At 36.4% G+C, this 25,693-nt stretch overlaps 1 protein-coding gene across 2 annotated transcripts in view; it reads right to left on the bottom strand.

Annotated features, from left to right (window-relative positions):
* The window catches only part of LOC145985195 (uncharacterized), a 149,858-nt gene that overhangs the window by 4,409 nt on the left and 119,756 nt on the right, over window positions 1–25,693 (bottom strand). The window contains exons 16-26 of one of the 2 annotated variants that reach the window (XM_083118922.1): window positions 19,208–19,420; window positions 17,613–17,960; window positions 13,580–13,744; window positions 12,124–12,366; window positions 11,337–11,762; window positions 8,299–8,676; window positions 7,142–7,309; window positions 6,214–6,373; window positions 5,332–5,528; window positions 4,447–4,611; window positions 3,375–3,738 (exon numbers count right to left, since the gene is read on the bottom strand). In XM_083118922.1, the coding sequence (XP_082975048.1) occupies window positions 3,375–3,738; window positions 4,447–4,611; window positions 5,332–5,528; window positions 6,214–6,373; window positions 7,142–7,309; window positions 8,299–8,676; window positions 11,337–11,762; window positions 12,124–12,366; window positions 13,580–13,744; window positions 17,613–17,960; window positions 19,208–19,420 (2,827 nt within the window). The remainder of the gene's footprint in view (window positions 1–3,374; window positions 3,739–4,446; window positions 4,612–5,331; window positions 5,529–6,213; window positions 6,374–7,141; window positions 7,310–8,298; window positions 8,677–11,336; window positions 11,763–12,123; window positions 12,367–13,579; window positions 13,745–17,612; window positions 17,961–19,207; window positions 19,421–25,693) is intronic. The other variant, XM_083118923.1, reaches the window with a different exon arrangement.

Here is a 25,693-nt window from a genome sequence, read left to right as displayed (position 1 = left end):
TGAATTCAAAGGGAAATCTATTTTCATTATCTTTTTTTCCCAACAACTGTACGATATATTGCCACATTTAACCATTCAGGTTTTTCAAGGCAATTTTAAAATAAATCTCCAGACTATCCTGCAGTGCCTAAACATGCTAATAAACAGTGGCGGCCGATGAAGGGTGCTGCAGGACTGCAGCCCCCCAAACAAATTATATTTTGTTGCCATTAGTGCAAAAAGTAAATATTTATACTTCTGCTATCTTACTGCGTCCCATTGCGCTGTGTGGAGCTTTCAACTTCACTTGGCACGCGATGAGAGTCAAACTGGTACATGAAGCTGCTTCCCCTCAGGGACTAAGAGAGAGAGAGAGAAAGAGAGAGAGAGAGAGAGAGAGAGAGAGAGAGAGAAAGGAAAGAAAAAGAGAGAAAGGAAGAGAAGAAAGGTGATGAAGAAAGAGAGAGAGAGAGCCTCTCTCTCTCTCTCTCTCTATTCTCTCTCTCTCTATATTTTCTCTCTATATATATTCTCTCTTTCTTTTTCTTCTTTATGGGGGGATTTCTCTGTCTCTCTCTTTTTAACTCCCTTCTCTCTAGGGTGAAAAATTAATATTTATACTTCCACTATCTTACTGCATCCCGTTGAGCTGTGTGGAACTTTCAACTTCACTTGGCACGCGATGAGAGTCAAACTGGTACATGAAGCTACTTCCCCCTCGGGGACTCTCCATGTACATCTCCATGTTAACTCTAACGTAAGCACTGCTTCCATTTCCCTCCCTGCTAGGCCCTTGTCAATGCTAAAAAGTGGACTGAATTCAACGCAGCCAATGTACGGTGGCACTGCCAAATGGTAGAAATCAAAAGCTCTCACACTATGACGGCGGACACCGCGCATAAACGTGATTACTGAGAGAAACAGTGGTCGGCCATGTAATGCATCCGTTTCGCTCGTCAGTAAGTGCGTGATAGTTTTTGAATCAATTCTAAGAGTTATTTCTTTTCTGCCAGTAAGTTATATAATCTGGTGTTCTGAATGGTAATTCATATAAGTAAAAATGAATAATTCAATGAAAGACTGCCGCATGGAGTTCATCTTCAAATAGTTAAGTTTTTTTTTTTTTTTTTTAATATGATTGCAACCATCCTAACAATAAGTAGCATGAGCCGCCACTGCTAATAACTAAGTTTTTAGGTGTTAAATTGCACACTTGCTATTCAAGGGAATCAAGTTTATTCAACATTGTCCAATACCTTCCATCAAGAAGCTGGCTCAAGGGAAAGGTGGAATTTATTTTAAATACCAAATCCTGGCAAGTACAAAAAATACATGATTTTTCCTTGACTTTCCCAGGTTTTTGGGCATATTTTCAAAATTCCCATACTTTTCCATGACTTTTTTTACTCATTGATTTATTTCATTGACTTTTCCATCTGTTCCAGAATTTCCACGGCAATGGGAAGCCTGCCATTACATCAAACAACAGGGTGGCTACTCACCGGGAATTTCTTTGATTCTGGGAATTCTGCGTGAATTATTGGCTCCGGGAATTATGCGTGAATTCTGCTTGAATTTTTCTTCGTTTCTACATATTGATAAATGCCCTGATGGGAGATATTCACAGTTGAGCTTTTATTTTTATTGAGGAAGGAAAATAGTGTTGTGCGAAAAAAACAGAATTCTCTCAGAATTATATGTTTACTTTGTTACTAGCCTTTGTAGAGCAATATGACAGATGGAAGATTATTGCAAGACAAGTTTCTTGAAGATGATTAGGTAGATTTGAGTTTGAAATTCTTACTCAATTAACAATTTTTTGCAGGTCAGAATATATACCATAACATTTGTGTGACTTGTGTTTGTAGATGTATTTCCAGTCTGAGTATATGTGAAATGGTAAATGTAAACTAAGGACCTCAAATTAAATGTTTTAAATATACCGTGTAATTAAATTAAATTAGAATTTTTGGGTACATTGGAATCACACAGACACTTCATATTCTTACTATATTTGTGTGTGCATATCAGTGGCACAACCACAGTGGGCCAGAGGGGCATTGCCATCCCCCCCAACCTTGAATGGAGATCAATTCTAAGGAGGGTAAGGGGGCAAAGATTGATGGCCAAGGGCACCTGCAGAGGGCACAGAGGGGCAATTATCTCCCTCGTTTTCAAATTTTATGCAAACAAAAATACATTTCATAAATTTTTTTCGCTTGCAGTGCCTGCTTTTCTCAGTCTCGCCAAGTTCAGAGCTGTAGCTACAGAGTGGCAGGAGTCGGCCAGCCGCCGAACATTCTAAATGATAAAAGTTGTAAAACGGAGAATGCCATGGCACCTCGTGAAATTATTTGCACCCTATTAAATTTTGCAAAGAAATGGATTAGAAATGTTCTTGTTCGCTTCACTTGCAATATCATTGTTTTCTGTAATGCACTGTAAATTACCAGAGAGAGAAATAAGACTTATCTTAATGGAATGGAGAGAGAGAGAGAGAGAGAGAGAGAGAGAGAGGAGAGAAAGAGAGAGAGAGGAGAGAAAGAGAGAGGAGAGAAAGAGAGAGAGAGAGAGAGAGAGAGGCCCGTTTCGCCCAGGGAGAAAGAAAGAGGAAAAAGAAAAATAGAGAAGTGAAAAGGAAAGAAAGAGACAGAGAGAGAAAAAGGAGGAAAAGGAAGAAAAGACAGAAAGAAGCAGAAAGCCTTCTCTCTTCTTCCTTCTCTTTCCCCTTTCTTTCTTTCTCTCATTCAAAAATACAGTTTGTGTGTTTGTTTTCCATTATTAATTAATGTGATATTGTTCCAACACAAATGCGTTAACACTGACTTCTACCCCCTTTTTGTGAATTTACAAGGATGATAACGTCTTTGACACTACCACCACTACTACTAATAATAATAATAGTCATAATAATGTCATTATTATCATTATTATTATTGGTACATTTATCCTGGTACTTGCCCAACCCCCTCAGTCAAAAGTTCGTGGTTGCGCCTCTGGTGCATGTGTATAGGTGTTGAGAGGCGGTAATACGCAAGGTTGAAATAGAGAAAACATCTGCTTGTGGCCTTGAATTTTTTTTAAAATTCGCCTTGAAAACCGGGAATTATACTTGAATTTTATCATGGTCCTAGAGTAGCCACCCTGAACAACCCTATAAACAAAACAGTTAATTTTTTTGCCACAAACAATTAGAATAAAGTTGACACTTTTATAATAATAATAATAAACAGAATTCATTAACTTTTGCCTTCATACCTCATCCCATCCCCTCTTGTTCTGCAGAGGTAAACCATATTAATGAATATATTATTGCAAAACTAGTTGTTATCATCATTATTACTGACACATTTATTTTCTACTGAAAAAAGAGATTAACCTATATGCATACTTACTTTCCATTACTATCACACTCGACAACATATGTTGAATATTTCCCAGCAGTCTTCTCTTTCAATCTCTCGCATCTTGTCTTTGTGAACTTTGATGGTGTAGTTGGAAGAAACGGGATCAGTGTTACCTCAGATGGAGATGACATGTCAATCTCTGCTTCGTCTACTCTGTCGGCAAAGTCATCAGAAGAAACAACAGTACAGTTAGCGACACTTCCATTCATGTATGTGTATGATGAGGTGCACGTGCATGGATCAACATTACATACAATTTCATCATCTCCAAAGCAGCTCATGTCGCCACATGCCTCAGACCTACTGCACATCTCAACTTCTGCCATTGGGAATTTGGGACACAACACCAAATCTGGAAATAAAACACACTTATATTAATTATTGCATATCTTACAGGACATGTAACAATTTATATCAGAGATTAAAATTAAAATGATAAAAAAATAACATAGGGTTTTTGCAATGCATTGCAATTTTTATTAATTTTCATCTACTTTAATACTTTGTTTCTATTTTATTATTTTGCATCCAATTTCATTATTTTATTGTAGTGCATTATTATATTGTTCACACAAAGTTACATGTGACATCATACATCATAGCATACAAATGCAAATACATGATTCATGCATAAAATAATTGTTCTCTTATTATCACATTACAAGAACATTTCATTAAATTAACATCTATTATTGTTAATCTTCTTGTTCAATCCACCTGCATGTTATTTATTATCATATTTTTAAAAAAAAGATGCAATTACTTCGAATATGAAATCAAAAACTACAATTATAAATTATAAGATGGCAGTTAAATTACTAAATCATTCTTTCCACTTTTTGTAATAAATGATAAGATTTTTAAGCACAAAAGGTATAACTTTTGTAGTTCTACAATTACAAAACACACTTTTCTGGTTATGTTTGAGGAGACCTTGCTTCCTGTTTCCACTCCTTCCCTTAAAAAGTGGATTCTGTCTTTGAAAAATATTTTAAAAATGCATTTAATCAGAAGAATAACAAAATATATGAATATTTTTTGCTAAGTTCTGAGTACTTACCTGGGCACCGAGCCTCGCAGTCCTCTTTAGTCCTGAAGTTATTTCTATTTCCTCCACAACCACCATAGGTGAACATTTCACAGCTGTGAGTTGCTGGATTAAAATGCCAACGTGGCATTAATGCCTTGCAGAGACCTACCTCAGGTGGGAGTTGACAAATGTCTGCTGCAAGGAAATAACATAATCTCGACAATGAAACAAATTAATAGCAGTGTACGCATATCATTTAACACAGTCTTTATATAATAAATGTAATGATCTCATTACAGTTGTCTCCTTCAATCAAAATGGCCATATAAATAGCATTAGTGCAGCCATTGCAAGATTAAATTTCAAACCAACCCCTTTGGGAATTCAAAATATCAGCATAGGGCAGTCATACAACTATCGAAGTTAGTAAAATAATGTCTGTGTTGAAAATGTCACATCACTATAATTGTTCTTACTAAATAAGAAAAAGTTAAATGTAAACCAATAAATTCATTTCAATCTTTGAATTGTCTTCTAAGCTATTATTATGAGCAACAATTTGGGTACAAAAATACTTCTGGAAAACTTCAAAATGAGTCCTGTTTTTTAAAAGTCTCTCAACTTTTAAAAATTTGGGGGATAGATGAAGAATAATGCCTCCAGTTTTATAATTTATCAATAGGTAGCAGCACCTGTGTGCTACATCATTCACTCATTCCTTCATATCTTTACTTTCATTTTAGTGTGGGAGAAGCAGTTCGACAAAAAGGGCATGGAGCTATAACTATTCAGAATCTCAGAGAAAGTATAGTTGATCACACCACCACAGCCAGTGAACATCAGTAAGAAATATTTATCAATTCATTGATTCTGATGAAATATATGCATCTTCTGCAAAGTTTAAAAAATAATTACCTGGTTTTCCACACTCTCTCTGGCATTCTTCCATGGAAGCAAAATTGTTATCATTCCCTTGACATCCTCCGTAGATGAATGCTTCACACTTCCTGCTCGTGCTGTTGAAATAGAATCTCCTGAAGGATGCTCGGCAGAATCCTTGCATGGGAGGCTGAGAACATTTTGACTCACAGCTCACCTTTTCTCCATAGTGGCTAGAGTAAGAGAATCCAAATGTCAATTGCTTGAAATTCAATGGGCACTAGATCACTACAAAATAGCCTGATGACACTCATAGACAAGATGATAAATTTCCAGCAAATAAAAGAAATTTCAACAAATTAGTTAAATATTTAAAGTTCACATGAACCATTGATGGTTATGAATTTTTTTCTAATACTAATAACTGACACAAAAATTTACCAATACGAAATCGATGTAAAATTACAAATGTTAAATAACATATGTAACCAGGTGACTGCATCGTCCATAGAAAAAGAAACTGCACATTTAGACACATACTTTACAAATCAGGGTGCATGAATTAAGGTTCAGATGGACCTTTGGCCGACGTCAAGACACCTGTTTTCGAATTCCTCTGAAAATTGCAAATGCTTACAATTTCTTCTAGAACATTTAAGTAAATCGTCATGTGGTTTTCTTTTGCTGTTGACTAGATATTCTCAATAGTTTTGTGGCTACGCCAATCTATTAGTGTCTCATCACCAGTTTGTAACAAAATTATTACAGCAAAGCAGACCACCCTCCATCAATATTTAACCCCCTTCCTTTGTGTCCACCTAAAACAAAATTCTCTGATGACACTGCTAGTCTGTGAAATGTGAGTGTTAACACCATAATTTGAAATAACGGATGTAAGAAAAGTAATTTAAATTTTACCTGAAAAACGAGACTTTGCAGTCATTGCATGGATCAGCTTTGCAAATGGCATCTGGCTGACCTGGGCAAGAAGCCTGGAGGCATTCATCCTTGCAAACCTTTGGCTGCTTCGAAGGATCTTGGCAGATGCTTCCGTATACCCGACGTTCTATAACAGACCCTGTTTCAAAGAAATTTTAAAATAACAAAATGTCACACAAACTACATATTTAATTAAGAAAGAATAGTTTAGTTGTGTTAACATGTGCACATTCAGTAAATATTAAATTATTTTAAATAGTAAATAAATATTGTAACACAAATATTACATTTAAAACTCATTAGGACATTCTTTGTTGCTTTTCTTTAACCTTTATAGGCTATTGGAATGATGAGTAAGAATGATGATTGCATGAACTTAATGAAGGGACTCTTGCAAAGAACACCCACACTAAGACTGAAAACCTTTGGGTGATGAGATCGTGAATTGACTACACAGTGTGCTTAGTGATGGGAGTGGCACAAAATATTCACTTAGCACAGATAATCCTATATTAATTTGCTATTTCGAATAGCACCTTTGAATTTCGTAGTTCCATTAATACATTAATGCCTTGTAACCAAGGAAGCATGGGTTTGATACCTGGTGGAGTAACATATAGTGGTTTGGACACCACTTTAAACTGTATGAGCACTACCGATTAGCCTATCTGTGCCTAAAGTGGACTTAAACAAAACTCAAAACAATATTTTTCTTCACAATAATTTTTTAAGACAAGCTCCCTCCCCTGCACGAAAGCAATAACATTTTGTTGCATATTAATATGTTAAACTTATGAATACCAGGTAAAACAAATCAATGTTACAAAAATTTTACAAACATTTGTTTCAAATAGAAATAGAATAATGGAAACAAGATATATAAATGTCAGATAAAGGAAATACATACCATTCTTGTCACACTTTATAACTCCATTTGTAATTGTCTTATGTATTGGTTGTCCATTTTTGTCAAGGCACCATGCCAAGCTGCCTTGTGTCTGCTGTGCTTCATAATCACCATCTACAGTGCACTGTGGCTCCACAAGGCTCATCATCTTTGGCATATCGTCTTCCTCTGAAAATATTGAATTGAGTTTTTGACACTTTATTTTATAATATTAAAATAAAAAGCAGATTCTGTATTAATAAAATACAAAGGGTGCATAAAAAAGCAAACATATATTTGTCATATCTTCAGAATGAATGAAGGGGGAAAAAGTACATGCTATACATATTGTGTAAGTAAATAGTGAAGTGATTACTGGTGCCAATCTTCTAATTATTAATAGAAAAATGACACTATATTACACATTACCGTTTATAAGCTAGTATTTTATTTGTTGACATAATGAAGTTAAGGCATAATTTACCTGTAATTTTTGAATGAGGAGGAGATTGGAAGCACATTTAATTGGCTGTAAAGGTAAATTTGGCACCCAAAACCATAAATTACACCTCATGAAAAATTTTAAGCAGTGTGGATAATTCACTGGAGGGTAGGTTATCAACAGAGGTTGTTTACAATTTCACACCTCAATAACAAGAATTGTAATTGACACACAGAAGAATACTGCCATTTATATGATACACCAACTCAAATTTATTTATTTATTTATTTATTTTTACTTCTGTCTACTTGAACATTTGCTCCTCTGGTTCTGCATTCAACATCTAAACAGTATTCCAACTCTGTCTAAACTCACTAGAGCTTATCCCCTTCAACAGTGGCAATAGCATTGTGTATTTTAGTCTTTAAATCATTGAGATTAATCACAGGAGTATACGTTGTCCTTGACATAAGTCTACAAAAAAAGTCCAGGGGTGTAATATGAGGGAGCCTAGGAGGCCAGGCAATGCAACCATATCTACCAACCCAGTGTGCTGGAAAAATTGTGTTCAGGACATCTCTCACAATCCTGGCCTAGTGTAGTGGTGCACTTTTTGAGTCGGCGCATCATATGAACCACAGTATGCTTTGGTATGCAAGCATTATGATATACATGTGCCCCTTATTAACAAGTTTATGATATGCTTCTTGGGAGCTTATATATACAATATACTAACCAATCGGTTCCATGCATGTAGCTCCACATCCATTGAAGCAACATTTTGTCCTTCCTCGGCAGTCTGTATCGTGCACACACTCTTTCTGCTTTGGGCAAGAGAGCATACTCAAATCAGCCGGGGGCTTGGGGCATTTACCCTTCTTCGGGACCAACTCCTGTGGCATCCTCAATGGCTCCATGCACCGCAGACCGCAGTCTCCCATGCAACACTTCAAATGTGCTTGGCAGTCTGCATCTATGAAGCATGTGTCTTTGCATGACCTACCGTGCATCCAGAAGAGGGAGGGGACCGGGCAGAGACCCTGCTTGACCAGAGGTTTCATGATGGAGATGACCAGGGAACTGCTCTGTGCTATCTGGTCGCTGTACACATCACCTGCAAAGCAGAAGCGTTGGTGCATTTTGCAGTGCAAAGTGAAAGCAATATGGTGCATGTGCTATGAAACAAATTGCAGAGTGAACAAGACATGAAGCTTTAGTGCCTACCTATAATGAAGACATTCTCTCAGGTTCCCAGTGGACAGCGATTTCGGGAAAATCATGTTTACTTTCCACTTCATCTAAAAGTCAGGTACATATCTTCTGTGTTTGGCTAAAGTCCAATTCCTTGGTTTTCTACATTTACACAGCTTGCCACAATTGATGACTGATGGCCACATATGATGCAGAGAAACACAGCAAAGGGGAGGGTGTGCAATGTCATTGCCAGAATTCCTTCACTAGAAGGAGCTTCAAAATTGTGCCGTGATATTTACACATTAAGTCTCAAAACAAGAACAGACAAAGCAAAATTTATTTTCACCTTTTTTTTTAGCAACAAGGCCCAAATTCTGAGTGTGCAAATATTATATAATTTACAGTGAAAATAAAATAGATTGATTGATCTGTTTATTTTACTTTGCCTTTCTGATACCTTGAGCTAATTGTGAAGAGAAGATGAATGATAATATGATAAAACTGATGAAGGGACACTCACAAAGAACACCCATGTCCAGGCCGGGATTCAAACCTGGGACCCCTGGCATCGTAGCACAGTTTACTAACTACTCCATCATAGAGGTTGGCACATTAAAAATAAAAGTAACAATTCACTGGTATTGGTACTGTTCCCCAAAACTTGCATACATCTCTATGATATAATGAAAATAAAAAAATTATTTCCAAAATAAATTTGCACCACCAATATAAATGGTCGAATAATGTATAAATAATAATGAATTGTGGAGAATGCATCAAAAAAGAAATAAATAGCTAAAAGTTAGCACAATGTATTAGTCACAAACACACTAATGATAAAAGCATAGCATAAAAAAAAAGTGCATATAAGCAGCAATGCTCTTCCACCCTATCTACTTTCCACAACATACAAATAAAATAAGCTCCAAGGAATCAAGCATCACATTTTACTTGTGCAGGAAGCAGTAGTTATGAACACTTACCCTGCAGAATCAGATATACTGTAGAACATTGAGATCTTTTGTCTAATGGTTGGCAACTCCAAAATATTTCTTATGGGGGGTGAAGTGTATTTATGTGTGAATAGACCTTTTGGTGCCATAAATATAATTGCTGTGGCTCTTCCTTTCAGCAGTGGTGTTGCTGTAGAAATATCTTCAGTTGGGTTCTGTTTTTTGTGCTCATTGCAGCTAATATTTTCTTTTTCCCCACTCTATCGTTTTGCTCTCTCTCTTTATTTGCCTATTTTTCCTATCCTTATCTCTCATTTTCAGTCCTCTCTTTCTCTTTGTCCCCCTCCATATTACTATAATGATTCCCAAAATTTCTCATTATCCTATTTGGTTGGGTAGGAGGATGAACAAAGACTTTTTCACAGTGGGTTGGACTCCACCCTTACCCTCATTCCTGCTTTTCTGGGTACACGACCATTTTCGGTCTCCCACAGAACTTAGAGTTGTCAAATTTGCTTAATTCTTCTCACGATTTGTTAATATGCTTGAACTGAGAGAATGAATGTTCAGCTGTACAGTTTGTGACCCTACATATGGCATGAGACTCCCTTCTGCTTGATGCTCTAATGTCTAATTTGCTTGGCTATCACTCAAGATCTGCCCTTATCTATGATTGCAACATCCACTAGCATGTTCCTAGTTACAGTGCTTGGCTCATCTATCTTACTTTGTGTGCAGTTGGTGTAATGAGAAATGAAGTAATACTCACTGTTTATGTAGGGCCCGGCAATATATATCTACCATTTTAATATATTTCCTATAGTAACACAATAGAGCTAATGTACAGCAAGATAGTGGTAATTGATAGATAACATAATGCCATTTGTAAAACAATAACACAACACTGTTCACTACATCTTATTTTTTGAAAATCCGCATGAGGTAGGTGGCCATCATTCCGTGTTGCAAACTCCTGGAGTCGACGAACAAAATTATCCATTACAGTCATCAGCAGTACAGGTGGCATTGGCTGACTTCTTCCCTAATTCTTCTCTTCAGGGTCAATAAGTTAGGGATATGTATTTAAAAAACTCGGCTCTTGAGGTACCCCCAGAGAAAGAAATCACAGGCAGTCAGTGTGTGCTCTGCAACCACCATACAAAGTATAGTGGCAGAAAGAAATACTTCCCCTGTAAGACTATTGGTATTAAGGCTGCATGGGGGAAGTATTCTTTTCAGCACTGTACCATACATTACTTTTAATATGCACCTCTACCACAAAAGCAAGGTATTCAGGGTCCAATGCTCCATTGCTACAGAAATGGCATCATCCCTCCTGCTCTTACCTAGCATGCTGGGTTTCATCCCTACGCGGGGCTGTAGGGAATACCAACCTTTGAAAGTGGTAGATATATATTGCCGGACCCTGTATTATATTGTGGACCGATTTTCCTGGATAGTAGCTTATTTACCTACCTTTGTAGTTGTTCCTGTTGACACCTTACTGTGCATCATCCTGAAATGCTATTCAACTCCTTACGCTCATGAGAGTAACTAACTCTTCCATACTACAAAAGTAACTGGCTGAATACTTAACTTCACTTCACATATCTGAACCTTTACCTACCTTGAGACTCTGATTCTACCGATCGTAGCTCTGCCTCCTCGTCCCCTGTCGGGTAATCCTGGGCAAACAAATCAGGTTGGATATCCCAAACTTCTGCCGTTCCACCATTTGCAGGGAAAAAGCTTCCAGCACCACCTGCTACAAAGGCTCTGTCATCATCATAATCGTCCAGAGGAAGAGGTTCTTTGTCTAAAGACAGCATGTGCTCATTGGACCAGGCATTTGAGTTGAGAACATCCTGAAGCTCCTTCCGGCATTGACTTAACCCTGCACTGCAGTTAACTTCCTTGTTGAACTTGTCATAGAATGCATACCGGCAGCCACCACAAGGATCAATGCGGCATGTTGCAGAAGGATATGCCATGCACAATTTGTTGTCGCATAGGGATTTGGGGCATACATGCACATTTACTCCATCAGGGCAAACTGGAATTCAAAATATGAAACATTGTTGTTATTAATGTATTACAAATAAAAATGAACAGAAATTTCTTCAGAAAATTTTAAGGTAATGTTTTTTTAGTCACATATTATTTATTACATATTATTAGAATACAGCACATTAGTGTAGGAATGTCTCATGCCTACAATTTTGAAATAATAGAATACAGAGAAATTTCAAAAGCCAAACCTGCTTCAAGCACAATATATAATTTTGTGTTTTCTTTACTTCTTTCAGCTCCAACGATGGTATGAATATGTTCATGAAACATCACTACTAGTAATAGGAAGGAATTTTTTTTTATAATTTAAATACGTGAAAATACCCTTAGCAAGAGATACTCACTTGATTGCCTCTCAGCCCTTCCCCTGCCCTGTCTGAAATTGCACGTGGGTGCTCCTCTTGTGAGAGAGCCCTTCAGAGGTTCCCCTTCCTTGTTGACACACCAGCACACTCCCACCTGTTCCAGACACTGGATGGGTTCCCAGTCACCGGAGACGGCATTGCACTTTGGACTGAATGTCACCTTCTTGTATTTCTCGGCCAGCTTCATGTTCTTCTCTCGCAGCCTTTCGCATTTGGTCAAAACTGTCAAAGTACACACACTCTATTAGGCATACACTGCACACTAAAAATCTAAGTTAAAAGCAGGGAACAAAATATAATATCTCACACAACACACTGGCAAACGAAGATGCTGAAAAATTCAACAACAGGTATTCTATTTCCTCAATTTTTCCAGTTAAAAATGATATACAATTAATTACTGGTTATCAAGATAAGAAACCAACAACTGATTTGATAACCATATATTGACAGCTTGTTTATAATTTTATTCCACTTTCTAATGTGAATCCTCTAGTCCCTGATGGTACAGACAAGAAGTATTTGAAACAATGAAAAGAGTTTGTTCAATTTCTGCACCACGTATATCTAGATTATACATGTATAAATTATATTTCATGTTCTAACAATTGATAATATGCGATTCAATGAAAATTTATGATGAGACAGATTATATAATATAGATAAAAAGTAAAGATATCCCCGTGCATTGCACCTGCCATGGAGGCACATCAGAGGGTGTGGAGATAGGGGTCCATGCATTCTTGATCTCTGCTATATTGGAGATGATATGATCAGCACCATACCCTGATTATCTCCCAGGGTTGCCGCTAAGTTCATCCACCCCAGAATCAAATCTAGCTCTTCCACAGGCCAGTCAGATGCTTTACAGACTGGACCACCACAGCTCTAAATAATATAGGTAAAAAAGCTACCAACTTATTGAACAAAACCCAAACCCATCAAAGTATTTCTCTAATCAATGAATTGTAGAATTAATAGGTTGAGGTATATCTCCATTGTATTATAGTATTTCATTGTAATGTTCGACTGACATGTCAGATATCACTGTATGCATGTGTGTGTGTTTCACGAATGAATCTAATCTAATCTAAAAATTAACTTTCAGAGTGTATAATTCTCATTCCTAGCAGTATGTTTTAACTCTTAGCATAAGTAATTTATTCAGCCTCTCCCTGTCTTTCTAAAGTACTGGCTAGTGTCACCTAGTGTCACCTTAAAGTCAAGAGGTCCTGGGTTCGATAATCGGTAGAGACAGATGTTCAGTAGTTCATATCCCACTTTAAACTGTAGGTCTGGCCCACATTAGCCTGCTGGTATAAAATGGTCTTAAACATTATTTTCTTCCTTTCCTCCAAGCTATCTCCTGTACATTATTCTGAGTCTTCATACAAAGTTAAAAGAAATTAATTGAGTTACTCTAATGTAAAAGTACCTGGGCAAACAGTTTTGCAGGTTTCCTCACTGTCAAAGTTATTAAGGTTCCCTCCACATCCTCCATATATGAACTGCTCACATAAATTCCTCTCAGCATTGAAGAACCAATTTGTAACTGCTGCACGGCATGTTCCAGTGTCCTTCTTCTCAAAGCACACGTCTCCTACAAATAGAGAATATTATTTTATAACTGGTTCTTTATGTAATGCATACATGTAAAATCTGGTAAATTTCATTGTTTTTTTAAAAATACATGCATTCCATATCCAAGATCATCGCCAATGATGATCTAGATGATTGCAATAACAACAACAATAATCATGTTGAATTTTCTGTTATTATTATTACTGGATTGATGTAAACAATTAGTGATAATTACAATAATGGCTTACGTAAACATGCATTAACTGGCATAGTGCTGCATTAGGCATTATTATTATTTTTATTTTCTAGCCACAAAAGTATTGCTTTGTTTCATGTACTGTTGTTCGATTTTCAGATTTTTTAAAAAAAATCTACTCTGTGATAAAAGGCACAAGTGTGTCTTAGTATTTATTGAAGTAAATTGCAGTGAAGGGTGACAGTTACTTATTCATTATGCAAATAAATTAATGACCTTAATTTTTTGTTTACATTAAAAAAAATATTTTCAATGCCTTATTTGAATATTTACACTTCCATACTACTAGTTTCTTAAAAATAGCTTTCAGAAATTGTTCAACTCTTTGCACACAAATATTTCTATTTTATTTTATTTTATTTATTTTACTTGGACTTTTCTGCCACTTTTGGCTAATCACGTAGATAAGGATGAGTGATGATATGAAATCGATGAAAGAAAAATCACAAAGAACACCCTTATCTAGGTGGGATTTAAACCTGAGAAGAAATGTCTCTTTATCAAGAAAAAAATACTGAACAATGTAAAGAATATTAAGAATAATGAGACTTGAATCAACAATAATAATAATAATAGTAATAATAAAAATATTTAAAAAACAACAGATTTTAGGCATGTGACACTATCACACTTCTCTGGTATATTTTTTTTATTTCAAACCTGATTCTTTGCTATTTTCTTTCCATTGTTTTATCCTTTTATATTTGTTCTTTAAAGAAATACATGAGTATGTGTGAAAATGTTAAGTGAAAAAACTTAGCATTTGACACCATCAACCACAAAATCTTGGTAAAAAAAATGGATCAATATGGAATCAGGGGAGTAGCAAAAGAATCGTTTAAATCATATCTAACGGACAGGAATCAAATAGTAGAAATAACTCACATCGATGAGGCTAATAACAAGGAAAATTATCGATCAAAGAAACAACGTATTACATATGATGTACCCCAAGGATCCATTTTAGGACCCTTACTTTTTAAAATTTACATCAATGACCTCCCATAAAACTGTAAAGATGCAAATGCAACTCTCTTTGCTAACGATACAACCGTTCTTATAGCAGGAACAAATACGGAACAGTTAAAACACAACATAAAGAATACAATCACACACATCTCAGACTGGTTAGAAAAAAAATGATCTTGGGGTAAACACTAAAAAAAAACAAATGCAATTAGATTTCAAATCAACAGCTGTAGCAGTGATACACCAGAAATTAACTTTCAAAATCAGAGCATAGAATATGTATCTAACATAACATTTCTTGGTGTACAACTATCTGAAAATTTAAAGTGGGGTCTACATATTGAAGCTACAGCAAACAAGGTTAGTGGGTTTTGGTATGCAATAAAAGCCGTAAGAAATGTAGTAAATCTAGAAGCAGCAAAAACACTATACTATGGCATCATTTACTCTGTACTACGGTACAGCATCATTTTTTGGGGGAACATGAACAAAAGCATTACATTATTCAGACTACAAAAAAGAGCTGTTGGAATTCTGGTAAATTCTTCAACAGATGCACCATGCAAACCATTATTTCAAGAATTACAGATATTGCCAGTTCCATGCATATACCTATATGAAATCCTAACAGACATGAAAGTTTGTCAAAATACATACACAGCAAATAAGGACTACCACACCTACAACACCAGGGGAAAGAATGACTTACATATGGAATTACACAATACCACATTCTACCAAAAAGGGGTAACATATAATGGTATATGCTTATTTAACATGCTACCAGATGCATTCAAAAACATAAATTCATTGCCAGTATACAAGTTACATCTAAAAAGATTCCTAAGGGAACATTGTTTTTACACAGTGCAAGAGTACATCGACACCATAAATGGCAGGAATAACAACAATAATGTAACATAAAATAAAACTGCCCTATCATTAGGCATTTATTTTTTATTTTTCCTTCGTAACTATTTTCTGTTTGATTCCATTTATCTAGATGTAAATATAGGTGACTATTTAATGCTCAATATGAGTTTGTGTGTATTTATATGTGTACCAGAGGATTATATTCAGGGCTATGTAGGCTATCTGCAAAGCCCAGACCCAGTGACCAAAATACAGAAAAAAAATATCTATCAGAAATGTTCTTAAAATTGTTAATTTCAATAAGAATATGAACCTGATTTCTTAGGAGTTGGCACTTTGATTTCTTACGAGTTGGAAACATTACCTGCTTTCTTTGAATTCACGAGGTGGCTGGCCAGCAACTCCACGGGGTGGCAGATGAACGAGACAAAGCTATCTCAAGGATCACCAGATCAATGTTGCACACCAATTTTTCCCGGCACATAATTTCCCCAGGAACGGGGAATTGTGGAGCCAAACTGTTACAGGAGAGGGAACAGGGTTGCTTATGGTGGGAAAATTCCCTCTGAACTACCTCAACAGTCTTGGTCAATGTTGCAAACCAATTTTTCCCAGCATGTATTTTTCCCAGGAACGGAGAATTTTGAAGCCACAATATTGCAGGCAAGTGGAAAGTGTGAAGACCATCATTGAACGCTTGCACACGAGTTGAAAAAGAGGTCCTTGACCTTCAAACAACTAGAGTTTTAGAGTAGGGAAGAAAAAATTGTTGGCTGACCGGGAATGGTTTATGAGCACATCTAAAAATTACTGAAATGACAAGGACCAGTTCTAGTCTAGAATCTAGATCACGTCCAGTGGTCTTTAAGGGTTCCTTTGTGCGTGGAATTTATTTAGAGGCAGCGTTGTGAATACAGTAGTGAGTGGATTGTATTTTTGTGAATGATACATGCTGTGTTGTGAAGTGAACTGAAATGAGGGACATAATTAACAAGCTGTCTATTCGGCTTACGTATGACGATAAGCTCCAAATTGTTGTGGATTTTTATTTTATGTCCACTTTATGCACAGATAAGCTAATGGGGATTGGTCCTACAGTTAGAGTGGTATCAGAACCACCATGTATCGAACCCGGGACCCCCACTACGCCAACAAGGAGGCCCCGAACTTCAAATCGTGAAAATAGGTAGGTAGAAGTTTTATATTTAGTTTCGTATATAGGACTACATAAATATTTCACAATATGGGCCTCTTTTTTATGCAAGTAAGAATGAAATTATTTCCTTACTGACATCGTGTACGTTTCCATATTTTATTTATGAGGTATATATTTCAATCACAATGTCACATCACTTCAACCCCCCCCCCTCCCCCAATAAGCTAAAAAGAACATCCCCACCAGCAAATTTTTGTCCATTCGAACACTATAGTGCGATAGCCCAGGTTTCTAACCCAGTATACGCCACTGATGTGTACATACTGTCATAGCAGTTGAAGCAAACATTGAATATAGAAACCAAATTTTTAGCCAATTTATCTAAAAAAAAATAACATTTAGCATGCATTTATTTTATATTATATCTTGTATCTCATACTATCTCTTGTATCTTATATTATATTATGCCTCTAGTTTTATAGATGTACGAGTCTAATTGTACATGTACAATGTAATTCCAAACTTTTGTAAAAGTTGAACGGATGCTAATAAATCAATCAATCAATCAAAAATGCCTTGGAATACGTGGAAAATATTCAAAGTTTTAACTCTTGGAGCATTGAATTTACTTACTTGGCTTTGGACAGCACACTGCATATTCCCCAAACGGGCTCAAATGGCATTTGTGAGAAGTGGGACATGAGTGGCTGAAGGGACCACACTTCACAGTTTCTCCTTTGTCGTCCTTCAGTGTATCTCCAACCGGACAAGGATTTTCAATCTTCGGCAAGCACATTGCAACTGGAGGACAAGGCTCATCGATGCAATTCACTTTAACGAGTCTGCATTCCTCTTTTTCACTGTTACATTTCACCTCCTCACATGGATCTTTGCATGTGCACGTGCGACATCCGTTTTCATTCAATACATAGCCGTTGTCACAATTCTTGACACACTTCATTAAGGGGCAGGAAGCATTGGCTGAAAGATACAGAATTTCATAGGATGTAAAAAAACAATTTTTCATTTCCTTGCACATGCAAACTATGTATTTTTAAAAATATGTTGCAAGTTCTTTTCAAGGTTTGCAGAAAAAAAGTGTGGTAAACTAACAGGTACTATTTGGAGCAAGTAAAATGGCAAAGAACACTTTCTGTTTTTAAAGAGAATCTTGTAATTGTACGATATTACTTTTCCTAGCATGAGAACAAAAGTAGCTTTAACATATATATGAGTGACATCTAGTGGACCAGCCTGAAATTAAGAAATATGACCATGGGGGAATAGAACCTTGTTATACTTGGACTGCTATAAAATTTGTTAAATTTCACATTGAGCGGAGAAATACATTCTGGAGGGAGGCAGTTATATTTAGTAAACAACTAATTACTTTAAAAATGTGCATAATTGAACTGAAAAATCATTTATCTAGATTTTCTTGTTTGGAATATGCAAAAGATAAAATGAAGTGTTGTCGTGCTTATATCATTACAATCTAAGATTGCAGTTTAATGCGAAGACTGACCATAGGGAAGAGGCATTTGATAACATGACACTCATCTACCACTGAGTGAGTGGTAGTGTGTGAGAACCATCTCATCCAATGCCTATTCCCTATCGCCAGTCTGTCTATCATCAATACATCAACCCTAGAGGTTGGCTTCATAACTAATAAGAGCATTGACAAAGAATGCCACAGACTCAAGTTGAGTGACAATTTTCACATAACTTTTCAACATGTTCAATTTAATACATCCCATGTGCTTAGCAATGAACAAAAATTACTAAACTCAAAACAAACAGCTTTCTGTGAGTGGTGACAGTAAAGTTACCAAAATCAATAGGTGTAATATGAAATATATCTCACAAGCAACATGGAGTTTATTTTCATATAAAAGTGAACTTTAACTATGTTGGTGCTATGAATTTAAGATTTGAAGAAAATAAAGAAATCTGATACTGAGAGAAATTAATTTTCCAAATAACTTTGTTAGTGTGAATTGTTATGTAAACAAATTTTAGCTTCACGTGGTTCTGAGAAACAACTTTTGAGGATCTTAATAGATGTGGAACATCTAACTAAACTTTAGATTAAATATAAAAATTGTACTGAATGTAGAGACCGAATCTGAATATTCTACTGGCAAATCTATCTGAACAATGACAAATGAATCAAATATTAAAATGTGTGTGTACATATAGAGAAGTAATTTTACTTATGCAATTACCTCTACAGTTGGAAATTGAGCCAGATTGATGTCTTGTTCCTGAAATTTCATTTCCCCAAATATCAACACACCAGCATTTCTTGGTGGTAGGGTGGCACTGAATTCCTTCAAACTGTCCATCAGAAAGACGGCAACGTGGGATATACATTTGACGGGCTGGGGTTCCGCTCTCATGTGCATGATGCTCCAAAATTGCCTTCTGGTGCTGACATGCTGAAAGAAGAATAAAGAAAGTGTGTTATATGCATTAATACCAATTAATTTGTAAACAATACAGAACAAAAAGCAACAAATGTAAACTTAGAAAAGAAAATGCCAGAAACATATACACTTTTCACCTATTAGGAATGTTTTGGTACTCATTGGCTCATTGGTGCCATGAGATTGGACAAAGGGACTAATGGTTCCCATATTCAAGAAGGGTGACAGAAAGGAATGTAAAAACTACAGAGGAATAACACTTATGTGCCACTCATCAAAGGTGTATTAGAGAAAAGAATAAGGGAAGTAACAGAGCCAAACATGAGAGAGGAACAGTATGGATTTAGAAGAGGCAGATCAACAGTACATCTGATATTCACCATAAGGCAAATGTAGGAAAGGCACTTCGAGTATGGAAATGATTTGATTATGGCATTTCTAGATATAGAAAAGGCATACGATAGCATGCACAGAACAAAGATTTGGAAGGCTCTAAGAGAGAAAGGAGTCGAGGAGGAGATAGTGTGTAGAGTGCAGAGCACATACAAAGCAAACCACAGCTGTGTGAAGACACCAGTGGGAAGGACAGAGTGGTTCAGTACAAGTAATGGACTAAAACAGGGAAGTGCTCTTTCCCCACTGCTCTTCATAATTACAATGGATGCAATTAACGAAGAGGTGGGGAAGAAGATAGGAGAGGAAGTGATGAAGGCCCTGTTGTTTGCTGATGACTTAGTAATATGAGGGAACAGAGGAGAAGAAGTACAGAGACAGCTTGATAGTTGTAATGAGGAAATCAGAAGAGCAGGAATGAAATTCAGTGCAGAAAAGAGCGAGGTGCTAATAACAACAAGAAACAGAGCCAGAAATGAACCAAGAATAAAGATGGACATGGAAGAGTTGAGGGTAGTGGAGAACTTCAAATATCTAGGAAGCATAATTGAGAGAAGTGGAAGAATAGATGAGGAGGTAAACAGAAGAGGACAAATGGGTAGTGGACTATATCAAAGTGTTCGAACATTAATATGGAACAGGGATGTACCCAGTGATGTCGCATGAAGTAAATTGTTGAGTGTTCACACACAGCCTAAATTAAGAGAAAATTTTAACCCCCCCCCCACCCCACCAGACCGAGATGGGCTACAGACACATAGAAAATCCTGAATATCAATCATTGATCACAATCGCAGAGAAGAAAACGCAAAATGTGAGTGACACTGATTGAGCATACAAAAAGGTTAACAAATTGTAGAGTACAAGAAAAAAATAAAAATAAAACAAGAAATATGAATATAATAATGCATGTTTTATGAAGAATACGAGCCTGGAACCTGGAGCCTGCCAGAGTACCCAGCAAAATACATTTACGAATTTTCATTTATTTTGATTCAGTGGCGGTGATTGAGTTCCAGAACCAGGGGGGGGGGGAAGCAAAATGCCAAAACTGGGGGGGGGGGGGCAAATACAATATATTTTCCTCTGTATATAAGGTTTAGCATAGTGCAGGGGAAAAGTGGGTGGGCAACTGCCCCCACGCTGCCCTGTTTTGATTTATCGTTTCCGAATAGTACCCTCAAAAACAAGAAATACTACTAAGGTAAGCAATGAATTTTTTACAGTTTGAATTATTGAAATGCCTTCTTCTCTAGTTATTAGTGTTGGAAATTATTTTACCTTTTCATAAGAATTAACCCCGCCACCATTTCCACTAACCATGATACCGACGAATTGTTATTATTATAATTTCAATTTCAATAGCTATTTGTAATTTCACAGCAGCTTTCCTACATTTCATTGGTAAGTCTCTGGCAATGCTCAAACTTCATGATGCGAATTGCAATTCACGATGTTTAAAATTATTGTTTTAAAGTTTACCTGTAGGAGTTTATAACAATTATAATTTCTTTTCAATAAAAATATAATGGATATTTATCCATACTCTTTTACATGTGTACCAAGATAAATATTATTTTCTACTAGCAGTGTTTTCGTCCTCTTTCTTTTTGACTTGTAAAATGTCGATGTAAGTGTAAATCTGCTCATTTTGGTGATATAGTTATATTATAAAGTATAATATAAAAATATATACACTATGAAATACTTACCTTTTGTGAGTATCTGTTTTGTGAAAAAACAACGTTTCGGGATCCTACTGTTCCCTTCTTCAGGTTTTTGTCTATGCCAGAATGATCATTACAGAGCAGCGTCAATTAAGGCAAGGATTGAGGTGGCAGGTAAAACAGGTTAAAAAGGATAAAAAGTTGACTCAATATCAACTGACTCCATACACGTAAAACCTTCATGCTGTAATCCTAATTTTAAAAACCCCAGATCTAAAAAGGTCCGTAAAAACCCTTTTACACACAAAACAGTTCGACACATACTTCGTAACAGTGAGCATTGCTATGTAAAGGTTTTTTTAACGTGTTTCGTGTGTAAAAGGGTTTTTACGGACTTTTTTAGATCTGGGGTTTTTAAAATTAGGATTAGAGCATGAAGGTTTTACGTGTTTGGGGTCAGTTGATATTATGTCAACTTTTTATCCTTTTTAACCTGTTTTACCTGCCACCTCAATTGTTGCCTAAATGGACGCTGCTATGTAATGATCATTCTGGCATAAACGAAAACCTGAAGAAAGGAACAGTAGCAGGCCCGTAGCCAGGAATTCTTTGTAGGGGGGCGAAGTCAATCCTAGAGGGGGCAAATTTTTAATATACGGTGTCGCATTTGCAGATATAGCAGGGTACAGAGAGCACTTGCCCCCTCCCCCAAAAGAGATAAGTAACAGAAAAGGGATGATATCTTGAAACTCTAATGAACAAAAAAAACTTCGAGCAACATCAAATAGCAATATTTCGATAATGACCTTTCCAGATTGCCAAAGAATATAAAGTTTAACATAAATAGGTTAATAGGGACTGTATCTACTTGATATTTACAGGTCGATAATGTTAATATTCGATAAATATGTACCAACAGCTTTGTGCCTCTCTGCAGAACTGATTAAGGGAGCCCTTTATAAATCATGCTTCATAATGATTCCCTCTACTTTCCAGTATGCAAGATTTTTACGCACAAAGGAATCTAACGAGAATCGAACAACACCATTGTGTTGTGTTATGCAAGGAAAATCAAATTAATTAAATAATAATGGTTACAAATTATCTACACTTTGATGAATTGTGTAAAAAATTGTAATAAATTTTTTGTACTTCCTAAAACATTAAAACATGGGTCCCTTAGTCCACAACAGACTCTATTTCCTTCAAAGGGGAGACTCTTGAATCACTACAGACAATGTTTGCCTACTGGTTATGTTAACCATTTTGCAAAATATTGTGTGAATTATAGGTGAAATACATGTGTTTGACACCTGACAAACAAATAGGAATCCCTTGATGATCAATGACTTCTTGGATTACAGCGTCATAATTAATATTTCATATTAAGTGTCATAGAAAGAAATTGTTTTAATAGGGCGCAAATAATTTTACGGGGCACCATGGCATTCTCTTTAACATTTTTCTTTCATATAGATCGTTTGGATCCCTTGGTCAACTCCCGCTGCCCCATAGCTATGGCTCTGAACTTGGACTATAAAAACAGCACATTTTGTGAGCGGAGCGATCAGGAAAATTTTACGAAATGTACTTTTACTCGCATAAAATTTGTAATCGAGGAGGGGGGCAATTGCCCCTCTGTGCCCCTTGCAAGTGCCCTTGGCCATCTGAAAGAAAAATGCAAGAAACACGTGAAAATTAATTCCATCATGAGTATCCAATTGTCCGGCTATTCTTAGATTTTCCTAGTCTTGTTTTTTGACTTGAAAGTTTGTTTTCCCTACAATGGACTTCCGTCCAAGGTCGGGTGGGGGGGGGGATGGGGGAGGACAATGCCTGCACTGTTTATGAGTGTCTCTTCATCAATTTCACGTCATCACTCATTGTTGCAATTAGCTAGAAGTGGCAGAAAAGCAACGCTAAGTAACAAAAATCAAATATCCATTCCCTCTCTTTACTACATGAATCGCTATTACCAAAAGGTAGACTTGGGAAACAAAAATTTAAGCAGTTCCAAGTAATACATCCAAGAAAAACATCTGAACTAGGCACCTTTAATACAAGACTGCTCAAAATGTTACAACTGTTCTAGATACTGAAAATTGTGAAATCATTTCTCGAAGTCTGAATCTGGAAGGGAATTCTCCCTCCCCCCAATCCTGATATGACATTATATGGAACCCCATACAACCTAATAAATCACAAAATCAATAAGTGTCTTTGTTATGATGCTATAGTTACACATGATATAATTGTAGAGATTAGTGAGAATTCCAGGTTTGGAATGTGTTCCGTATTTTTCACATGGTGGCAAAGCAGGCTCTCAGTGGTGGGCAGTTGCCCCCTGCCCCCCTCTAGCTACGGGGACTGAACAGTAGGATCCCGAAACGTTTTTTTTTTTTCACAAAACAGATACGAAATGTAAGAATTTCATAGTGTATATGTTTTTATATTATACTTTTAATATTCATAACATGAGTAAGTCGCACATGCCTCAAATATGAGTTTGGTGATATAGTGTTTGAAAACAAAACCTTCGCCATGCAACTGCAAGGCTTTGGATGTGCGACAACTATTTGCAAAAGAGTTGTTGAAGAAGTTTGCGGCCTTAATTTTTGGCGAAATGAATTGGAAAGGAAAGATATTAGGCAAAAGCATCGAAGATCTTAGGAATTACTATAACAATGCAGTGCTTGCATTATATCTTAAATACTGCTTACTTTTCTCCAATACAAAAGCTGAAGGAAACTAAAAATAAAATACTTGGGAATAGCAAAATAAAAAAAATCGTGCCTATGCCGCTATCCACACATTTAACAGTTGCTGCCATCTGTTAACATTTTCTATCGGAAGGCGCACGTGCTCCTATTTCCAGTTTCCTCCCTTGGTTTCTCTCGGCTTCTTTGGTGGAGCTAGAACACAGGAAGAATACAGCAGAGGGAGTTCATAGCAAACCATATGTGCTCCGGGTTCTCGCTATTTGATCTGGTGAGCTTTTCTTGTCAACAGTCGGAGGAAATTAGTAAATTTGAAGCATTGTGAAGACTTTATGAATGAAAAAAGCTGCTTTGTAAAATAAGTAACTTGAAATGTAGTGTTTTATAAAGCAGAGAAGAAAACAAGTTGAAGTTTTTTCGTTTTCAGTTAGGGGTTCGTGTGTTTCGTGAACCCCCTTCAGGTGATGCCTCTGTATGTACCTATTAAATGCAAGAAGGTAATATACGTGTACAACACATACTAGGTGCCAATAATTATGTATGGAGCAGAGACTTGGACAATGACAGAGAGAGACAAAAGGAAGATGCAGACAGTGGAGATGAAATTTTTAAGGAGTATATTGGGGAAGACTAGAAGGGATAGAATAAGGAATGAGGAGATCCAACAGACAGTGGGTGTGGTGAAGCTTCAGGACAGGATACATCAGGCACAAATGAGGTGGTTCGGACACATGAAGAGGATGGATGCAGAAAGACTACCAGTAAGAGCTTACCATGAACAAGGAGTTGGAATAAGGCCAAGGGGGAGACCAAGATGTTGGTGGAAAGAGTAGATAGTGGAGAGTGTTAGGAGAAGGGGACAAGATTGGAACACCGTGGAAGAGAGGAGTGGTGGAAAACCAGGAAAAAATGGAGAGGCTTGACTTGTATGCTGATCCAGCCAGAGGCAAAAAATGGCGAAGGATGGTGATGATGGCTCCATGGGTCTGACCAATCCTTGCTTGGTTTTTGGTAAAGGATTTAGTTTTTAGTTTTTTGGAAGAAAAATTATGTAAATTTCAGGTAGATTTTATTGCTTTTTACGTCATCAGTACAAATTTGACACCCAATCATCATGTTACTTAGGTGATGCCAATTGATGCCTTGGTTGCTAAGTATAATAAATTATCAACTTTTGATCTTCCCACCAAAGGGCCCAGGTTTTGAGTCCTCTCTTAGGCATAGATACTCTTTGTGAGTGTTCCTTTATCAGTTTTATCTAATATTCACTATCATTTAAATTATTGGAAAATGACATGCTGTTATAAATATTACCAATACTGAAATTGTACCAAATTCGATAGATAAACAGGACTTTTTGGATAAATGCATTGTTAGTGTATTCATACCTTATATTCCCGTCATTATGAGCTTGTGAAACATGAAAAATGTAAAATTATGAGAAAGTGAGGATCTTTTCATATTTTTCAGGTAATATAGAACATGCAGTTTAGAGTTAAACTGTTCAA

Source organism: Lepisma saccharinum, chromosome 3 (assembly GCF_977018435.1).
Source record: "Lepisma saccharinum chromosome 3, izLepSacc3.1, whole genome shotgun sequence".
Classification (NCBI taxonomy): domain Eukaryota; kingdom Metazoa; phylum Arthropoda; class Insecta; order Zygentoma; family Lepismatidae; genus Lepisma; species Lepisma saccharinum.
Note: the sequence above shows the minus strand (reverse complement) of the source record. Positions and strands in the feature narration are given on the sequence as shown.